Genomic DNA, 16,917 nt, shown 5'->3' on the forward strand with positions numbered 1-16,917 from the left:
ATATCAAAAAAGTACTCCAGAGTGTTGTTCAGCATGGGGGTGAGTAGAAAATGAAGGCTAATCATGTTTTGGGTGTACTATTCCTTTAATATATATTTTTTTCTTATTCCTTATCTTTCGTTCGCACTCCAGTACAGTGGGAGGCGGAATAACTAACAAAGGTTGACAAGGCAACCGCTTACCAAAAACAGAAGAAGAAGAATGCGACGTGTTGACGCGGCTTTTGACGTAGCACGTAGACGTAAGGAGGATTTCTCTATTCCTCTGATTGTGGCAGAAGGAGCAGTCAGCTTAGGGGGGCTTTGACTCTCTGTGCGGATCTGCTTCAGTTTACAAACCGAGTTAGTTGAGGATTCTAGGCGACATTTTAGGAAATGGATAACAACAGCCGGACTGTGTTGGTGACAGGTTGGTGTTTCATCTCAATGTTGTTTTAGTAGTTTTGTTTCATGGAGGCTCTGGCAGGGGAATAAAGTAAAGGAAAAGTTGGCGAAGATGACAGCTGCTCTGCCTTAATGGCGTCAGGTTCTCCTGAGCTTCACTTCCACCCTGAACCAAACGCTTTCTTGTTATCTTTGGTTTATACTTGCAGTTATTTACATGCTTCTAGACAGCTGCTGAGTATTTCATTATTGTCTCTTTATAAACGTCCACATTGAACAGGGCAGAATTGTCTACAAATTATTACTGCTGTTTAAAAAAAAAAACTATTAGATCTGTGTTTGTCTAGGTTTACTGTTTCTTAGAGTTTATTTGTCTATAATGCGATACTATTTTTTTTTTAATGACTTTATCTCGATTTTTAAACATTAGTTAGAGAGTGATCTGTGATCTTTATCAATAATAATAGCTGTATTTTATTACTAATTGTCGACATCAAGAAAATATAAACATTTTTTTTGAATGGGCAGTTTTCAAATACATTTCTGGTTGGTCTTATTTTTAACTTTATTTTGATTTTTCAGGGTTTATCTGATGATTTGACCTCTTTATGGCCGGAGAAATCACTCATTAATAAAATTATTATGAGTAAAATATGTCCTGCCATGTTTGTTTTTAACTGCAATATTTTGCCTGACAGTGGAGTTAAGAGGATTAAATCCTCTTAATTTCAAGCAGCTTTTTCTTCCTTTAACATCTGTTCAGTCACTATTCAACAAACTGAAGTATTCTGAAGTTACTACTGATTCTAATAAGTAAAACATACATGTTTTTGATTGTTTTGCAAAGAAATATTGCAATATTTACAGTCCTAATAATTCATTTTCAAACTAGAACCAGACTGAGATTTTGTGTAGTCAGACACAAAAGATTGCAGAGACGTGTCGATTGCCTGGGAACGGTTCCTGCACAATAGCAGGCCGGCTGGCAGCTGCTGGCCCCTCGCTCTGCTCCTTTTCAGCAGCCTGTCAGACAGACTGATCCTTTCTCCACCCAACCCCCAGGGACCCACTGACCCTGGGGTGGGTGGTGGAAAAAGGGGGGTCAGTCATAGATCCCTGTATAAACAAGTCTGAGTGAGTAGTAATTAGCTCTTGAGATGTTTTTCTTAAGTTTTTTATTTAATAATTCAGAGCATTACAAAATAATGATTACCCATAAACTTTAGAAAAGCATATCTAGTTTCCAGTTCATTAAAAGGAAAACACTTTATTTTTAAAATCTTAAGGCCTAAAATATTTTAACGGTAAAATGGTTACGCTTTCCTTCTATAAATTAAATAAAATAATATTTACAAAATCATTTCCCAGTAGTTAATCCTCAAGTAAAGTGTTTTAACTTTTACACAGTGATGATAATAGTCTTAAATGGATAAAATAAACATCGGGTCTCTTGCAGGTTTTGGACCCTTTGGAGAACACACTGTCAACGCCAGCTGGGTAGCAGTGCAGGTATTCCCTTCATCTGTTTGATTTATTGAACATTATTACAATTATTTATTTAATGGTAAATGGACGCGGAAAATGAGAATTGAAAATGGTTTTAATGTTTCCTGCAGAGTCTCTCTTAGTGCGGACATGCAATAACAACACTTGATGCTAGTAAAGTTCTCCATGTTGTATCACAGGTTCTTGTTCACATTTGAAGCTGTTGTATGGCAGACAGTTATGTGACACTTTAATGGCCGTCGCCCGGCCGGCTTCACACTGTGCAGCGCTGTTTGCTGGAGGCTTTATGTGGGGGATGATGGTGGTTGTCAGGGTGTCTAGACGGACTTGATAAGGATATTAGAGCCCAACAAAAGGCTGCATTGAGGCAGGGTCACAGACATGACCTTTTATACTTCTGTGTGTGTGTGTGTTGGGGGTGGTGGGGTGGTTGACTTGACCTAAATGGAGACTGAGGGGGATCGCTGGCTGTGAATTTGACACAGATTTGTCTTCCTTATGAAATTTATGATAAAATCTTTGTTGCTTAGCAGCATTGTTTATGAGTTATGGATACCTTGGGATGGGTAATCTGGGACGGCAGTAACTTTACAAGAATCCTTTCAGAAAGTAAAAAAGATGTGACTGACCTGCATGAAGGTTATCATCAAATAGAAGTTTTTTGTTTTTTTTAAACTGTTTTGTGCTGTAATACCTGGTATTGATATTAAAAAAAAAATTCTGATATATTAAGGCAAAATCATAACATAGATTTTTAGGTTTCTAAGACATGAAGTGATCTTTGATAATATTTCTTCTGATACCTGGAGTCGGAAGAAATATGCCTGGAGATCTATTAATGTTTTATTAGTAACTTTACTGCTTTTTTTTTGGTTCCTGAACCTTATATTTTGTGGTTTAATTGCTCAAAATAACACTGAAAGTGGACAAATAGGGATAGAAAAAGTTTCAGATCTGAATACAAACTAAAGCAGATGGACTTGAGCTAAAGGTAATGGTTTTAAGTTATAGAACACAAAAATCAGTCCAGCTTTCTTGTTTTTAGTTTAGGTTTAATTTTTTTAACCATAGAAATTCAATAAAAGCCTTTCCGTTGGATGTAATCCGAAAAATATCTGCAGTAGCAATCAGACACAAAATCTTAGGCCAGAACACACTGAATTTGATTTTAGTGCTCATTAAAAGTGAACGGGGATGATCACACCTAACTAGGGCTAGACCATAATTCAATAACAATATATATATCGATTGATAGGCTACAATGAAAAGAAAGGAAAACTGCAGCTTTCTATTGCGCCACACGTCTATCTATCATGTAGGCTGATGCTACAGTCATCAGTTCCTCCCAAACAATTGCAAACGTGGACCTAGGCACGCCGTCACTAAGCACCAGTCTCTCAAACCACAACACAGAGCAGGTGAAGATGACGCAGCAGGAGAGGTGGAGGAAATTGTTCCAAAGAAGGGCTTTAGTAGCTCGCCAGTTTGACAATATTTCGGCTATTGCAAGTCATACAAAAAACAAACCACAGTGATTTGTAAAATTTGCAGGGAACTGGCAAAGTCTGATAACACAACAAACTTTTTTTATCATCAAAGCCGCTCACACCCAATGGAGAACGAGCTGTGTCGGCCCCGGCATGGTTCTACGTCATCGGATGAATCTTCAGGAAACAAAGCAGGCAAAGCAAGCTAAACTGGGTTTCCTCCTTTGTGATAAATATGACAAAGCATCCAAGCAACATAAGGACATCACCCATGCAGTAACATGCTTCATAGCGATGAAAACCTTGCTTTATATATATATGAAAATCTGGGCTGCAAGTTTTTCTCTAACCCAGCACTCCTTCATCTGTGCAATGAGTTCAGATAATCATGGTAAAATAAGTTGCAATCTGTGTCTCACTACGCCACACCATCGGAGCTCTGGTCAAGTCGCACATCCAAGTGCTACCTCAGCCTCTCAGTTCACTACATAGACAGAGAATGAAACCAGAGAAATAAGTGTCTAGAATCTTTTAGATAATTATCAATATCGATCAATATGCATTTTTTTATTGAAATGCTTTTTTTGTATATCGTCCAGCCATACATCCACCACAATTTTAGGCAAGGGGGCATAGCTCTGACTGAGATTTTGGTTGTACTACTCAGCAATTCAGCGCCAATTTCATGGTTGTGAAAGGAAGAGAGAGCTGCGGTTACAGAGTAAAACACATCCGCTTTGGGGGTAAATACTAAATAAAATCTGTTAATCGCACAAGGAAAGAATCAGTTTTGGAGTTTATTGTAAGCGGGACGGACTCGTGCAAAAACAATGAATGAAACATTAAAAAAGAATACTTTACCCATGATAAGAGTTTAGGAGGACAGAAAATGGTTAAAATAGTGATGCTCTTTGAGCCCCACAAAAACAACCAGGGACAGAAAGTGGAGTTTATAACTGTCCTCGAAAAAAATAACTTCAGGAGAAGAAAAAACGGAAATAGTAAAACAGTGATCCTGTTTGAGTCTAACAAAAAATGAAATAATGAGGGTCTCAGTGCAGGTAAGCGTGGCATATCTGTCTCATGAAAAAAGAAAGATAAACTTCTCTAATTGCTTTTTGAGAATCACCTCTCTGCCTCAGTCAGCATATTAACCCCCCCACCCCGGCGTTTATTGCTGTTTTTCTTTTCTTTAGATGTAGATCTCTTTAATATAAGCATATGAACATTGTCTGTCTTATCTGGTTTGAGATGCTGAAAGGACTTGCTTTGCTTTATAAAATGTGCTGTTGTTTTTTTTTATTACTCTTCATAATCTGTCCAAGTCAATTGATGAAATGGTTTTAATTTGTTTGGCACAGAGGTGAAGAAAATCTGTGCAGGTCTGCCCACCACTGAGCTGGTGGTGAACTAAGGTCTTTAATTATCAATTTAAATGTTGCCTATGTCAGTGACCATGTGTTGGGTCTAGTTGTTTTTTAAAGTATTTGATTATTATTAAACAATTTGTATCGAGAAGTGTCTGGTGTTAAAATGACTTTTGTTTCAGATCGCTTGTGTTTTCTGCCAATCCTTGAATACATTTTTGGTATTTTTTAGTCTTCTTTTGGCCTGTAGGCCAGAATACATTAAATACATTTATAGTCCTGCTAGACTAGTATGGGTTAAATTGCAACATTAATGTTATGTACTATGAATTTTAATATTCATTTAACTGGGGTGGCTTCTGTTGAACCTGCTTTGCAACACAAAGCATAAAAGATGTTGTAAGGAGAATCGTGTTGGTTGTTCGTTTAGATGAAGATGGCTTTAAATATCAAGAATTGGAACATTACTTTTCTTGAAAGTTCCTCTTTCTTAGACTGTAAGGGTCCAGTTTTATTTATCACAGAACATTGGGTAATGTTTGTACGGTTATAGAACCGCAAACTTTATCGGGATCATGCACAGAAACCAATGTTAACTGAACTAAATGCTAACTTAAGGTGCTAAAAAAGGGCTTAAGATAACCACACATTTAATTGTTTTAGTTTGAAAAGATTACATAATCAGGATTTAATGTACAGCAGTCTAGCCTCAATTTCTGCTCTACACTTATTTTATAATATAATCTGATAAAATTATAAGTAATGATCATTGCTACAACATGACAGCTTCTTTACTGGTAAAATAAATTAATAGTCTTTTTATTCTCACATATATGAAGTTGGATGTAGCTGTTATTGTAAATGGATCCAGAGAAGGCATAATATAATTCATGCTAGTTTTATTTAGTCATAGATGATTTTACTATATTTGCGGATTTTCAGTGAAGGCTTTGCCACTTTTGACATTCACCTTTCATTCATGCAGAAACTAAATAAATATGTTATCTGTAGTTCTTAAGGAAGATCATCAATAATTAGTGTTCTGAGCTTTAAAAGAACTGTTCACTAAGGAACCAGCACCAAATCTGTCATTGATTAAAGTACATCTTTAATAAATTAAGAAAGAAAATTTATTTTCTGGAGGTTTATTTTTTTTTATATATATATAAAATGTCTGCTACCTTGAAAGTCAAATTACCGATGGATAATTTAGGTACAGGGCTTTTGTTTTGCCACAGGATGATTAAAAAAAATCACATTTAGTAATTGATCCCCTTTTAAATTTCTTTAACAGTAAAGCATTTCTTAAATCCTTTTATTTATTTATTTTTTTTTTAGGAAATGAAGAAGCTTGGACTGGGCAATAACATTGACCTGCATGTATACGAGGTTCCTGTGGAATACAAGAAAGTCGAGCTCATGGTTCCAAAGTTTTTGAAACAGTACCAACCACGAGTAAGAACTAAGATAATCATTTACCATCCCACATGACCTGGTTTTTAAAGGTTAAACTTTGTGCTGCATGTGTCTTAAATGTTAGGTTAACTGGTTAAGATTTTATCTGTTCAAATTGAAATACGTTTACCTGCAAATGTGGCCTTGAAACAACATAAACACAGTTAGCTCCAATTATTTCTTGAAGTCATCACAATGATTTGGTTTTGTCATGTATGAAGACAATTTTATGTTTAAGACTAAAGTTATAAGGGTTTAGCAGAGAAGGATGGGAAGCTGTTTCAGTTCTTCTAACAGTGTGTTTGTTGTTCAGCTGGTAGTTCATGTCGGAGTCTCAGGGATGGCCACCACTGTGACACTGGAGAAGTGTGGCAGAAATCACGGCTACAAAGGCCTGGACAACAGCAGCTTCTGTCCGGACTCACAGTGTTGCATTGTGGGAGGCCCAGACTGCATCAACTCAGTTATTGACATGGAGTCAGTCTGCAAGAGAGTAACTGCATCCGGGCTGGGGGTGGCTGTATCCGTGTCCAAAGATGCTGGAAGGTAACTAACTATTTCTTTTCATTTGTTTTCCATAGTTTTTTTTTTTAAAATCTTTTCTTGCTTTTATTCTGTTTAGATAAATGCAAAAAAAAAAAAAAAATTATTTCATCAACAGTATTATCTGTATTCTAATTCTATTCGCTTCACAAACTAGTTTTTGGTAAACTGACTAGATTTAATATGGCTGAGGACATCTGAAGTACGGCTGTGAATTACTTGTTTATTTATTTTTCTTTACAAAAATTGCAATTGGGATTTTCTTACTATTCTTCTCAGGGATAAGCAACAAATATACTCTATAGATATATGTGTTTGCAGAAAAAAAGTCTAATTAAAGCAAGAAATTTTTTCACTGTTAATCTTCACTTTTTTATTAAAATGACTAGCTTGTTGAGCTGGATATCATTTCTTGTTAAACATTAGCCCCATTTACTCTACCCTTTTGAAACTGTAGAGGCAGCAGAAGCAGCTAGTTTACATCCAAGCTAATGGTTGACGCAAAAGGTCCTGCGATGCATTTTGAGCAGCAGGAGAAGTGCATCTTGATGGGTCTGAGCACCTGAATAAGCGGCTCATGAGCTTCCGAGCATCTGACGTGCAGGACGTGTGTCACAAGCATCATTAACTTCTGCTGCTCGATTCGTCACATCAACCAACCAGAGAAGCTGATCTGGGAGCTGGCAGGGAGACAGACAGTGCTGCTAATGCAGATAGCTAGGATCACTCCCCTGAAACAATTTATCAATGCCTAAATTAACTTAAAATGTCGAAACCTGCCGGAAAAATATGTCCGCTTTTATTATTCTGGTGCCTGCAGTTTGGATTACGTACATGAAAAACACCTTCAGGCTGCCTCCAACAGTAGCGGAAATTCCCCAAGAGGCGACCGGTGTAGGTACCAGATTGACTCGGGCTGCCAGATTGACTCGGGGGCCTGCGCCTTTTGATGACGTCACAATACATAATTGTTTTAACGTTTGCACAATTGCGCAAAACATTTTGATTGGTCTGGACAGCTTACTAAAGTAATTATAGCGGGGTGTAGGTTTTATTCGAAAGCGGGATTGCGGTTTGTAAACGGACAATTTTACGAAGAAATTCTCCATGGTCCCTGCGCCTTCCGATGACGTCACCGAATTCGCCATGGGCCTTGCGCCTCCCGATGACATGACATTATGGCAACGCCACTCAAACAAACTACATTGAGCCCGCGGTCTGCATTTGTAACGACAATAAATTCAGGAGAATGAAGCTAAAGGGATACAAAAAATAAACTTGTAATATTACAAAACCAAAAATACTACGAATACAAAGTATATTCAGAGATTAAAGTCCCTCTGATACTGTTTAAGTGACTGAGAAACTGCAGATTTGCCACATTTAAGATGGCGGACGCTCTGACGCATCTCAAAAGGCGCAGGCCCCCGAGTCAATCTGGTACCTACACCGGGCCAAAGGCTGCCATTGACGGCGCACCGCGGGTGTACGGGGGTCTGAGCTGCTCTGACAGCGAAATATTATTTGAAGGATCGTAATCTTAATGAACTAACTGCACAAATAAAATTTTTTAGGTGGACTTTCTCACTTAAAAACATATTAAAACTACTTTTTACCCACTTATAACAGCAAATATAGCTAAGTAAAATATCAAGTAAGTTCACCAAAAGCTGTCTTCTTTGCCTGGCTCTCCACAGGCAACAAAATATCACAATTACAACCAAACTCCCTGAATGTTACGGGCGCCGCCATGTTGATTTGCTTGTTTCCCACTAGAGAGCAGTAGTACCGTAGATTGTCACTAGGAGGCGAGGAACTGTGCCAGTGTGATGTGTAAACAGTCTTAAGGAACTGAGCTCGGTACAGTTCCCTGATCCAAGCTTGGTCTGAACTCAGCATGGATCGGTTTTCAGACGGTGGTGGAAATGGGGCTATTGATTGTAGAGTGCAATTAGCAAACAAGTCTGGTGCCCCTGTGAGTTGGAAATTGCCATTTTCAAAATTGCTAATACAATAAATTCTCTAATCCTAATCTGAAATTAAAGGGAAAACATGTTGCAGTTTAAGATAGGCTAATAGTAGGTTAGTTAATTAATCAGGCATTACAATATTACTACCAATGGGTATCATGAATAGCTTTGAATATTGTTAGGCACTTTACAATTTGATTTAATTTTGAATTTTTGGGCCACAATTAGTTTCAGCATTGATTTAAATGTTTCAATAGGATTTTGTAATTTTGTGTAGGTTTTTTTTTTTTTTTTTTTTTTTTTATTAACTAATGATGCATCTCAGAAATGTACTGATTTTTTTCTTTCATATAAACGACCATGGTAGACCTATATCATTACGGAGGACAATAGCAGAACCATTCGATTACTGTATTGGAATTAAAGTAAAGTGTGTATAGATCTAAATTGTACTGCTTTCCTAAAATCTGTAAATACAAAAGCACTAGCAAACTAACACCGGTGATGCACATATTTACTCTCGCCTGAATTGGGGAGAAAAGAGTTTCTGACAGATTTACCCAATTTCATCTGCTGGGTTGACGTTTTGTTGAATATTTATAGCATAAGTAATGTTTGGCTGATGAATATTATCATCAGCTGAAGTCACAGCACTGCTGGTCTTCTTGAGTTATGAGAACCACAGCGTTTGTTTTTCTTTCCATATGCTAGGGGGCAGTGGCGGCTGGTGAAAAATATATTTGGTGGGGCTGATATAGCCTAGTGTATGTCTCCAACTAATCCGGAATAAGAATTCGATTAAACAATTGGACAATACATACAATTTAACAGTAATGATTTAATTTACTATATAATAACAGTAACAGTGATGATTTGGGTCACTGTGACGGGGTTCTTTGGCCTCCAAGAATCCAGGCTCAGTCGGGTTACCGGTGTTGGTGATTTATTGAGCTCAAAAAATCAAAACAGGGTGCAAAAGAAACTAAACATATACAAGATACTCTGGGCCTCAGCCTCCCACCAGTTACCAGTAATGTAACAAAGAAACAGAAAACAAAAATTGCCGCTTTTCTTCCCACAGTTTAAGCCCCTCACCTCAGGCTCTCTTATTTCTGATTTCTTCTCATTAATCAGTTTTGTCCATATATTACCTCCACAAACAATTGATGTACAAAAACAAATAATTTTTACAACTTAATTCTTTTACACAGATTCATTGACTTATTCAATTACACCAAACTGGGTTTGAACCCAGCAAAGATGCAGCCAGACTGAAGATGACAAGTCCCCATAGCATAAACACGTACACACCCACACCCACCACACACACACACACACCCACACCCCCCACATACCACACACACACACGGCTAACCCCACTGAAATATTAAGTTTGCACCCTCAATACGCCAGCAGGTAACCAGGAACAGCTTGTTTGTTTTAAGTTCATGGAGCTACTGGTCTCAGCGCGAGTGTATTGGTCCTCACAAACACAGTATAACAGGAATGTGTGTGTGGCGCGCAAAGTTAGAGAGGTTGTTTTAAGCGACGAGGTGGATTTGTCACAGTCACAATAACCATGACATGAAATGTTCATATCCTACAACAGGGATGTTCTTCTGGCAAACGGGTAGATAAATAAGGATCTCACCGAATTTGGTGGAAGCTGCATCTCGTTCGTTACATTCGCCATCGTCCCTCTCATTGTCTGCACCTGCGCTTGGGTTCAGAAGCCTGTTAAAGCGCAGTATTTTCAGCGCCCCAATACCATAAAGTTCCGAGACGCTGATTGGCCATTAAATTCACCTAGCAAAAGTACATGATTGACAGATTCTCTGCAAATGTGGGGCTGTCTGATCACAGCCCCCAGAACAGAGACGGTAGGAGTCTGTCTGTGGAAATCCACAAATTAATGACAGTAGATAGGGAAATGTAGTTTATATAATTTGTTTTGCTTATAGGTACACAGTCTAGAGAGTAAAACTGACATTTATGGGTTAATTTCTAAAAATATATTTTACGTTTCTCTCTTCTTATCAGGGAGGGCGGTGCCCCAGCGCCCCCTATGGGCCGGCCGCCACTGCTAGGGGGTTTAGGGCAAACATTTGGATCTCAGCAGCTCAATGCCTGCTGGTAGTCGCTCATGTAGAGGTCCCCCCGGCGGTCACACCCTGAGCAGTTAAGCCTAGCTGGAGAGCAGGATACAAAGATAATTTCTTTGAACTGTGGGGCTACAGAACAACAGCGTGATTACAAGGTCAATGGCGACAGGACTTCATGTCCTAAACTTCTGGCCCACCAGGGAATATTCCTGATAGTCCCATATGCCCATCCGCGACTGTATCAACATAGCAGTAAAGTTATCTACATGATTTACGTTGCATTCCTTCAGTAAGATGTAAATCACACAAAGTTTTAAATCAAAAACGGTGAATCCTTTCAGAGGGTGCTCTGAATCCATATTGAATTCTGAAAAACTTATTTGCCAATTATCCAATTAATCAATTAATATTTGAAGTTTAGCCAGATGGTCATAATGCAATGCCTTATTCATATTGCATTTGAAAACCAATGGCGGGGATTATACAAGCCTATGTGTAACACATTCAAACTGTATGAACATGTGGATTAAAAAGTCTGAAAAGCATTCCCAGTACCTGCCAGGTTGTATGTATTTATGGCTGCAATACTTTTAAACATTTCTATGAAGTTATGAATAAGTTCCCATCTCCTGCTTTTGCACAAATCCACCATAAACAAATTGTATTATCTTATAACCATAATTCTTTGGGATCAAGTAGTTTTGAATTGAATTGAATCTCCTTTGGAATCCATATTGGACCTGATGTTTAAATGCAAAGACCAGGATTTAGCTGCATCTGGAGTTGGAAAACTTTCCATTATTTGAATGTTTTTATTTGCCTTAATATTAATTCAAAATCTGAAGAAGTATAACATCAAATAGTAATATTAGGATGTAAGAAGAAACTCTCCTGCCCTCTGGCAGGCGTTTCAGGTGCCTCCGGACCAGAAACAGCAGACAAAAGAACAGCTTTTTCCCCAGAGCTTTCTCTTTACTGAACTCTGACCCTCACTGATAGACTCTGCTCTCCCTCCTCACACCTACCTGCATTTTGCTATTCTTTTTTTTACAAGACTGTAATGTTCACCTACACTCCTGACTGTTACTATTGTGACAACTTTTTACATGCATCTTGCACTACTCACCTTGACTGAATATTAATTTGCACTGCCGACTACTTTTTCACAGTACCAATTGTTTACATATACATTTGCAATACCGTACTTTAACTGTAATATGCAATTACCTTCCACTGCACTTTAATTTAGATAGCTTCTGTCCAAACTTTATTTATTCATTTTAAAGTAAAAGCCATCTGTATATTATGCTATTGTACATAACTGTAAAAACCCTTTTTATAGTAATATCCACCTTCAATTATATTCGGTACATATCCAGCTGTAAATTTAGCTCATAACACTAGTTATCTATATATTATATTCATAGGACAAATCTATTAGTAAAATTCTGTTTATAATGGTATTCATCTCTATACGTTTTCAGTAGAAACCCATGACCTGTATTTATAGAACCATTATTTATCCTGCACTTGCTGCTATTGCACTTCTGGTTAGACCTAAACTGCATTTCGTTGCCTTGTACCTGTACCTGTGTAATCACAATAAAGTTGAATCTAATCTATCTAATCTAATTAATTAATATATGTATAAGCAAACATACATCTGATTGTCTTACTTTCATATAACACTTAAATTCACTGGAAAAAATGTAAATCTAAATAAAGTAATTTGATCTTAAAATAAGTGCATTTTTTCTCTGCTGCCAGTTTGCAGTCCACAGCCCATTATTCAGCTACTCCTCCTCGTCTGCAGCAGAGTAACACAGAGGTCTGGCGCAGTTTTCTAGGATTATATTAGGGCTGCAACTAACTGTTCTTTTGCAAATCGATTAATCTGTCTTTTTTTTTTTTTTATAATTAATCGATTAATAATCCGATAGCTAAAGATTTCTTAAAGAAGATTTTGTACGAAATACCAAGAGAAACAAAAACCTTTCCACTTGAGTTCTAGATAGAGCATACTGACAGATGAAAAATATTTTCATCTAAAATGCTGAATGTTTGCAAATTTTTATATAATTGTAGTATAATTTCTGCTCAAGGTGTGTTCCTCTATCAGCTAGAGGCATGTTTTAGAGTCTCTATTCTCCAGTTATTGATTAATTGATTACTAAATTAGTTGACAGTTATTTGAGTAATCGATTAACAATGATTAATCCAGTAAATTGTTTCAGCCCTAAATTATATGATAAAAATAGCAACATATTGCCTTTGTTACTGTATCAAGATAAATTGTATCTAAAAACATATTGTGATACATATCATAGTCAGATACATTATTTAGTCATTTTAAAGGATTGGGCAGAAGTATAAACCATCCATCTCTCATACCGTGGCATCATTTTTATGACTTTTTATTTTATCAAGTCTTAACTTTAACTAAATAACTAAAAATGAGCAAAACTATTTAATTTATTCTATTTTTTCTCTTTAAGCAGGCTTTATGAAACTTTATGTTGGATGAAGATGCTCTTTATTGCCTAAAGCTTTATCTAATGACTTTGGACATTAATTGGGTCTGATGCTTTCATGGTCAAATAGTATAAGGTTGCCAGAGTCCAGAGATTTGATAAAACATTTAAAGGCCTAAAGAATGAGGGATCAAGGTCAATTCAAGATAGAAAGGAGTCTAGCTCTTTGAAAGGAAAGTGTTTCATACTGCTTTAAATTATGTTACTCATGTTCTGTGAGAAACGTAAAATCTGATCCAGTTGTATATTTTAAATAATTATTGTAACATTTAAAGTGTGTTCAGCCTTCCAGTTGTTTTTGTTCTGGTTTGCTGGATTAAATCCCTATATTTATGCTGTTTTATGCAGATATCTCTGTGACTTCACCTACTACACATCTCTGTACCTGAGCCACGGTCGCTCTGCCTTCATTCACGTGCCTCCTCTCGGAAAGCCTTACAGCGGGGAGGAACTGGCCCGTGCGCTGCAGGCCATCATCAGGGAGATGCTGGAGCTCCTGGACCAGGCTGAGGAGAAGATTCACTGCCAGCAGCACATTCACTAAGTGACATCAGACCAGCCTCTCCAGCCCCTGCCACACAAGACAAATTGCACTTGACCACAAGTAGCCAAAACTTCTCTTTATTGTTTTTTCTTTTTTTTTCTTGGACATATTGAACTTCTGAGACATGGCTTTTTTGTAGCATTTAAATGTTTTTTTATGATTAGGTTGTGTGATTCTGAATTTCATAGATCTTCTTCCGTTAGAGTTGCAGACTGAAAGCAATTTTTGGTCACATTTATCTTTTATCCTGTTAAACTTCCTGGTTTCGGAAGTTTTATCAATATGAAAAATATCCACTAAGGAATTACATGTAAAGAGTCTCCACCGTGACGTTAAAAGCGATCTAAACACCCAAATGTGACTTCTATTAATGCACCTTATAGGGTTAGGGTTACTGTGATGACTATAGAAGGCACATTAGGGAAAATGTAGCATCAGAACTTCTTTACGTTTCCACGTTGCTTCATCCCAGTATGTTGAAGGTAGCAGGTGTTTACACCTAAATGATTAGACGTTCATGTACATAATATATGGTTTAAGTAGAAATGTTTAGCTGTAAGCTTCTTCTTCCTTCACTCCTTTGACTCTAAACTCGTCAGTCTTTCCTTTTTGATGTTTAATTGTTTCTGGGTCAGTTTTCTTTATAAGAAGTTGTGAATTTACCTTCCTTTACAAAGGTTATTTAAATCAGGGAACGGGTTGGTTCCAGCTCAGACTTCCCCAGTTTGTTGGCCCAGTTCTGACCGAAAAAATAAGTAAATAATTCTACCCCACTGAGATCTGGCCTTGGGCTGTGCAATGTAATTTTACAGATCTCGCTCAGTGGAATCTGCCTGAAAGTTTTATCCTGATGATTTTTTTCTTTTTTCTTTGTATGGCTGCACAGCTGTTGAGAAAATATTAAAGCTTTTATATTTCCTGACAGATTAAAACAAAAGGGTTTATCTTAAGGTGTAATAAACGGATAAGGTTCTGGGGGAAAGTACTTGCTCTCTTAAAGGTGTAGTGGAGGATTTTTGTGAATTTTTGAAAAGACCCACCCTCTTAAACCCATTTCTCCTTGTGCACACTGTTTAAAAGTTGCTGTTTGCAACTTTTAAACAAACAAAAAAAAAAAGATTTACAATTTTTCCACTATGTCAAAAATTATGGAAAATAAGGGAAAATGGGGACGAGCACATCAACAGAGCATATCACCAGAACGGTGGACAATTAGGAGGAATACTTATTTTGATTATGAAAAAGAAACTCCTCCACTATACCTTTACAAATTCCTGCTTTTTTGTTCCCCTTCAGAGTTTCAGATTATCAAATTAACTTTAATTAGAGATAATCTAAGTAATGAAAAGAAAATTGGAAGTATCGTTTCATTATTAGTAAAAACAAGCTACCCTGTGTAAAGTGAGTGGAAGATACTTTTTTACTTAGGTCCAGGTTTTTTTGGAAATCTTTTTCGTTTTAAAAATTAGATAATCTTATAAAGGGTTTGGGTGGCACATAGGTTAGTGGTAGAGCAGGCAAACCGAATGCAGATGCTACGGTCATTAATGGGTTACATTTTTTTTCTGTATCCTTCCCTCCTCGCTTCAACTCTTCCTGATCAGCTAATAAAGGGTTTAATGCATTAGTACTACAAAACCCATGAAAAAAAAACAGCATTTATTCTTGATCTATCTCTACAATAATACAATTCATTTGATATTCTGAAACATTTAGGCATGACAAAAAAGCAAGAAATTGAACACTCCCCTGCATCTGGCTGTATTAAAGAATCAAAACCCTTTTAATTACATTTGTATGCAGGAAAGTGAGGTGGTTTTAGATCTGTATTATGGAATAATCAAATTACTCAAGGATGCTGTATGATCAGGTAATTTGTTTCAATTAAACTGTGCAAAGATGCTTATGGATGTAAACTGAATTCACCAAAAAAAATCTTAATCTGTTTAGAGAAAATAAATTAAGTCAAATGTTTTTTTTTCTCATAGTAGTGCAGCCATTAGTTTTGCTCCAAATTTTCTGATGTCCTCCTCAGTAAGTCAGAAATATTGTTGTTACCGATTTTAAGAGAGAAACTGATTTACTGAGGTTAAATGCAGAGTTTTCAGTCTGAACTGGGCCTTTTTTATTTCTGTTGCACTTTCTGATTTTGTACATTTCTTTTCTCTGTTCTGAAGTGGCATTTGTCAAACATTGAGGGGTTGTATACTTCTATTTTCCTGTCACTTTAAAAGGAATCATGTAGCTTTCCACAACTATTTTAACTAGTTTTTCTTTTTTTTTCTTTTTCAAACAAATGTGATGATGTGAGATTTGTGTAACTTTTGGTGAGTTTTATTTTTTTCCTGGAACTTTAGAGCTTTTGTTCTGATTTATTTCGCAAACGGGATTTCCTTTATACTGTCTTAGGCTTGGTTTTACTGTGTAGACCAGACATTTTAATTCAAGCTGCAAGGACCCAGCTCCTAACTGCATTAATTTTGTACAGATTAGATTAAACAATTTTTTGTAAATTATAAATTTTTACAGGTCAGCTTATTTTTGACTTAAAGGAAGATTGGTGGTCACAAAAAAGGATAATGAATTAAGTTAATGTTCCTGTAACCCATCAAATTGAGCCTGCCATTGTTATGTTGTTTAAAAATCTTTGCAGTTGAGTTTGTAAGTTCATTGTCTGGATTTGTGAGGGTCGTGGAGAAGCTGTCTGAAGAAATTCTGCCTAACCTTCGAGGTGATCCCTGACTCTCCTGTGCCTTGTTGCTATTGATGTTCTGAAAAAGGCCTTACTAATTCTCCATGGTTCATATCCAAGATGTATTTTTGATGCTGTCTGTACAGACGTATGTCTACCTCACAAATACTTTTTTTTTGTATCTCCTAGTGTGTTTAGTTACATACCTATAATATTGCTCTTTTGCTTTGAGTGACTGTCCTCTGAAATGTCTGTCATTATGCACTGTTACAGTCTTCAATCTCACCTTGTAAAAGAAAGGCTTTAAAATAAAGGAATTAAAAGATTACATAAAAAA

The 16,917-nt window shown here is 36.8% G+C and overlaps 1 protein-coding gene across 1 annotated transcript; it reads left to right on the top strand.

Annotated features, from left to right (window-relative positions):
- The first annotated feature begins 252 nt into the window (after positions 1-252).
- On the top strand, positions 253-16,910 carry pgpep1 (pyroglutamyl-peptidase I). The gene is made up of 5 exons (XM_038301933.1): positions 253-408; positions 1,840-1,892; positions 6,082-6,198; positions 6,512-6,744; positions 13,693-16,910. The coding sequence occupies exons 1-5, from the start codon at positions 375-377 to the stop codon at positions 13,886-13,888; spliced, it is 633 nt and encodes a 210-aa protein (XP_038157861.1). The 5' UTR covers positions 253-374; the 3' UTR covers positions 13,889-16,910.
- Positions 16,911-16,917: the final 7 nt, after the last annotated feature.

Source organism: Cyprinodon tularosa, unplaced genomic scaffold (assembly GCF_016077235.1).
Source record: "Cyprinodon tularosa strain WSP-4 unplaced genomic scaffold, ASM1607723v1 ctg478, whole genome shotgun sequence".
NCBI lineage: Eukaryota > Metazoa > Chordata > Actinopteri > Cyprinodontiformes > Cyprinodontidae > Cyprinodon > Cyprinodon tularosa.

What these genes read in the sequence shown, in the direction of transcription:
- pgpep1 (XM_038301933.1), top strand. Translation starts at nt 375, where the DNA reads ATGGATAACAACAGCCGGACTGTGTTGGTGACAG. An exon ending in CCGGACTGTGTTGGTGACAG is followed by an intron (nt 409 to 1,839) that starts GTTGGTGTTTCA and finishes GGTCTCTTGCAG; the next exon opens with GTTTTGGACCCTTTGGAGAA. An exon ending in TGAAACAGTACCAACCACGA is followed by an intron (nt 6,199 to 6,511) that starts GTAAGAACTAAG and finishes TTTGTTGTTCAG; the next exon opens with CTGGTAGTTCATGTCGGAGT.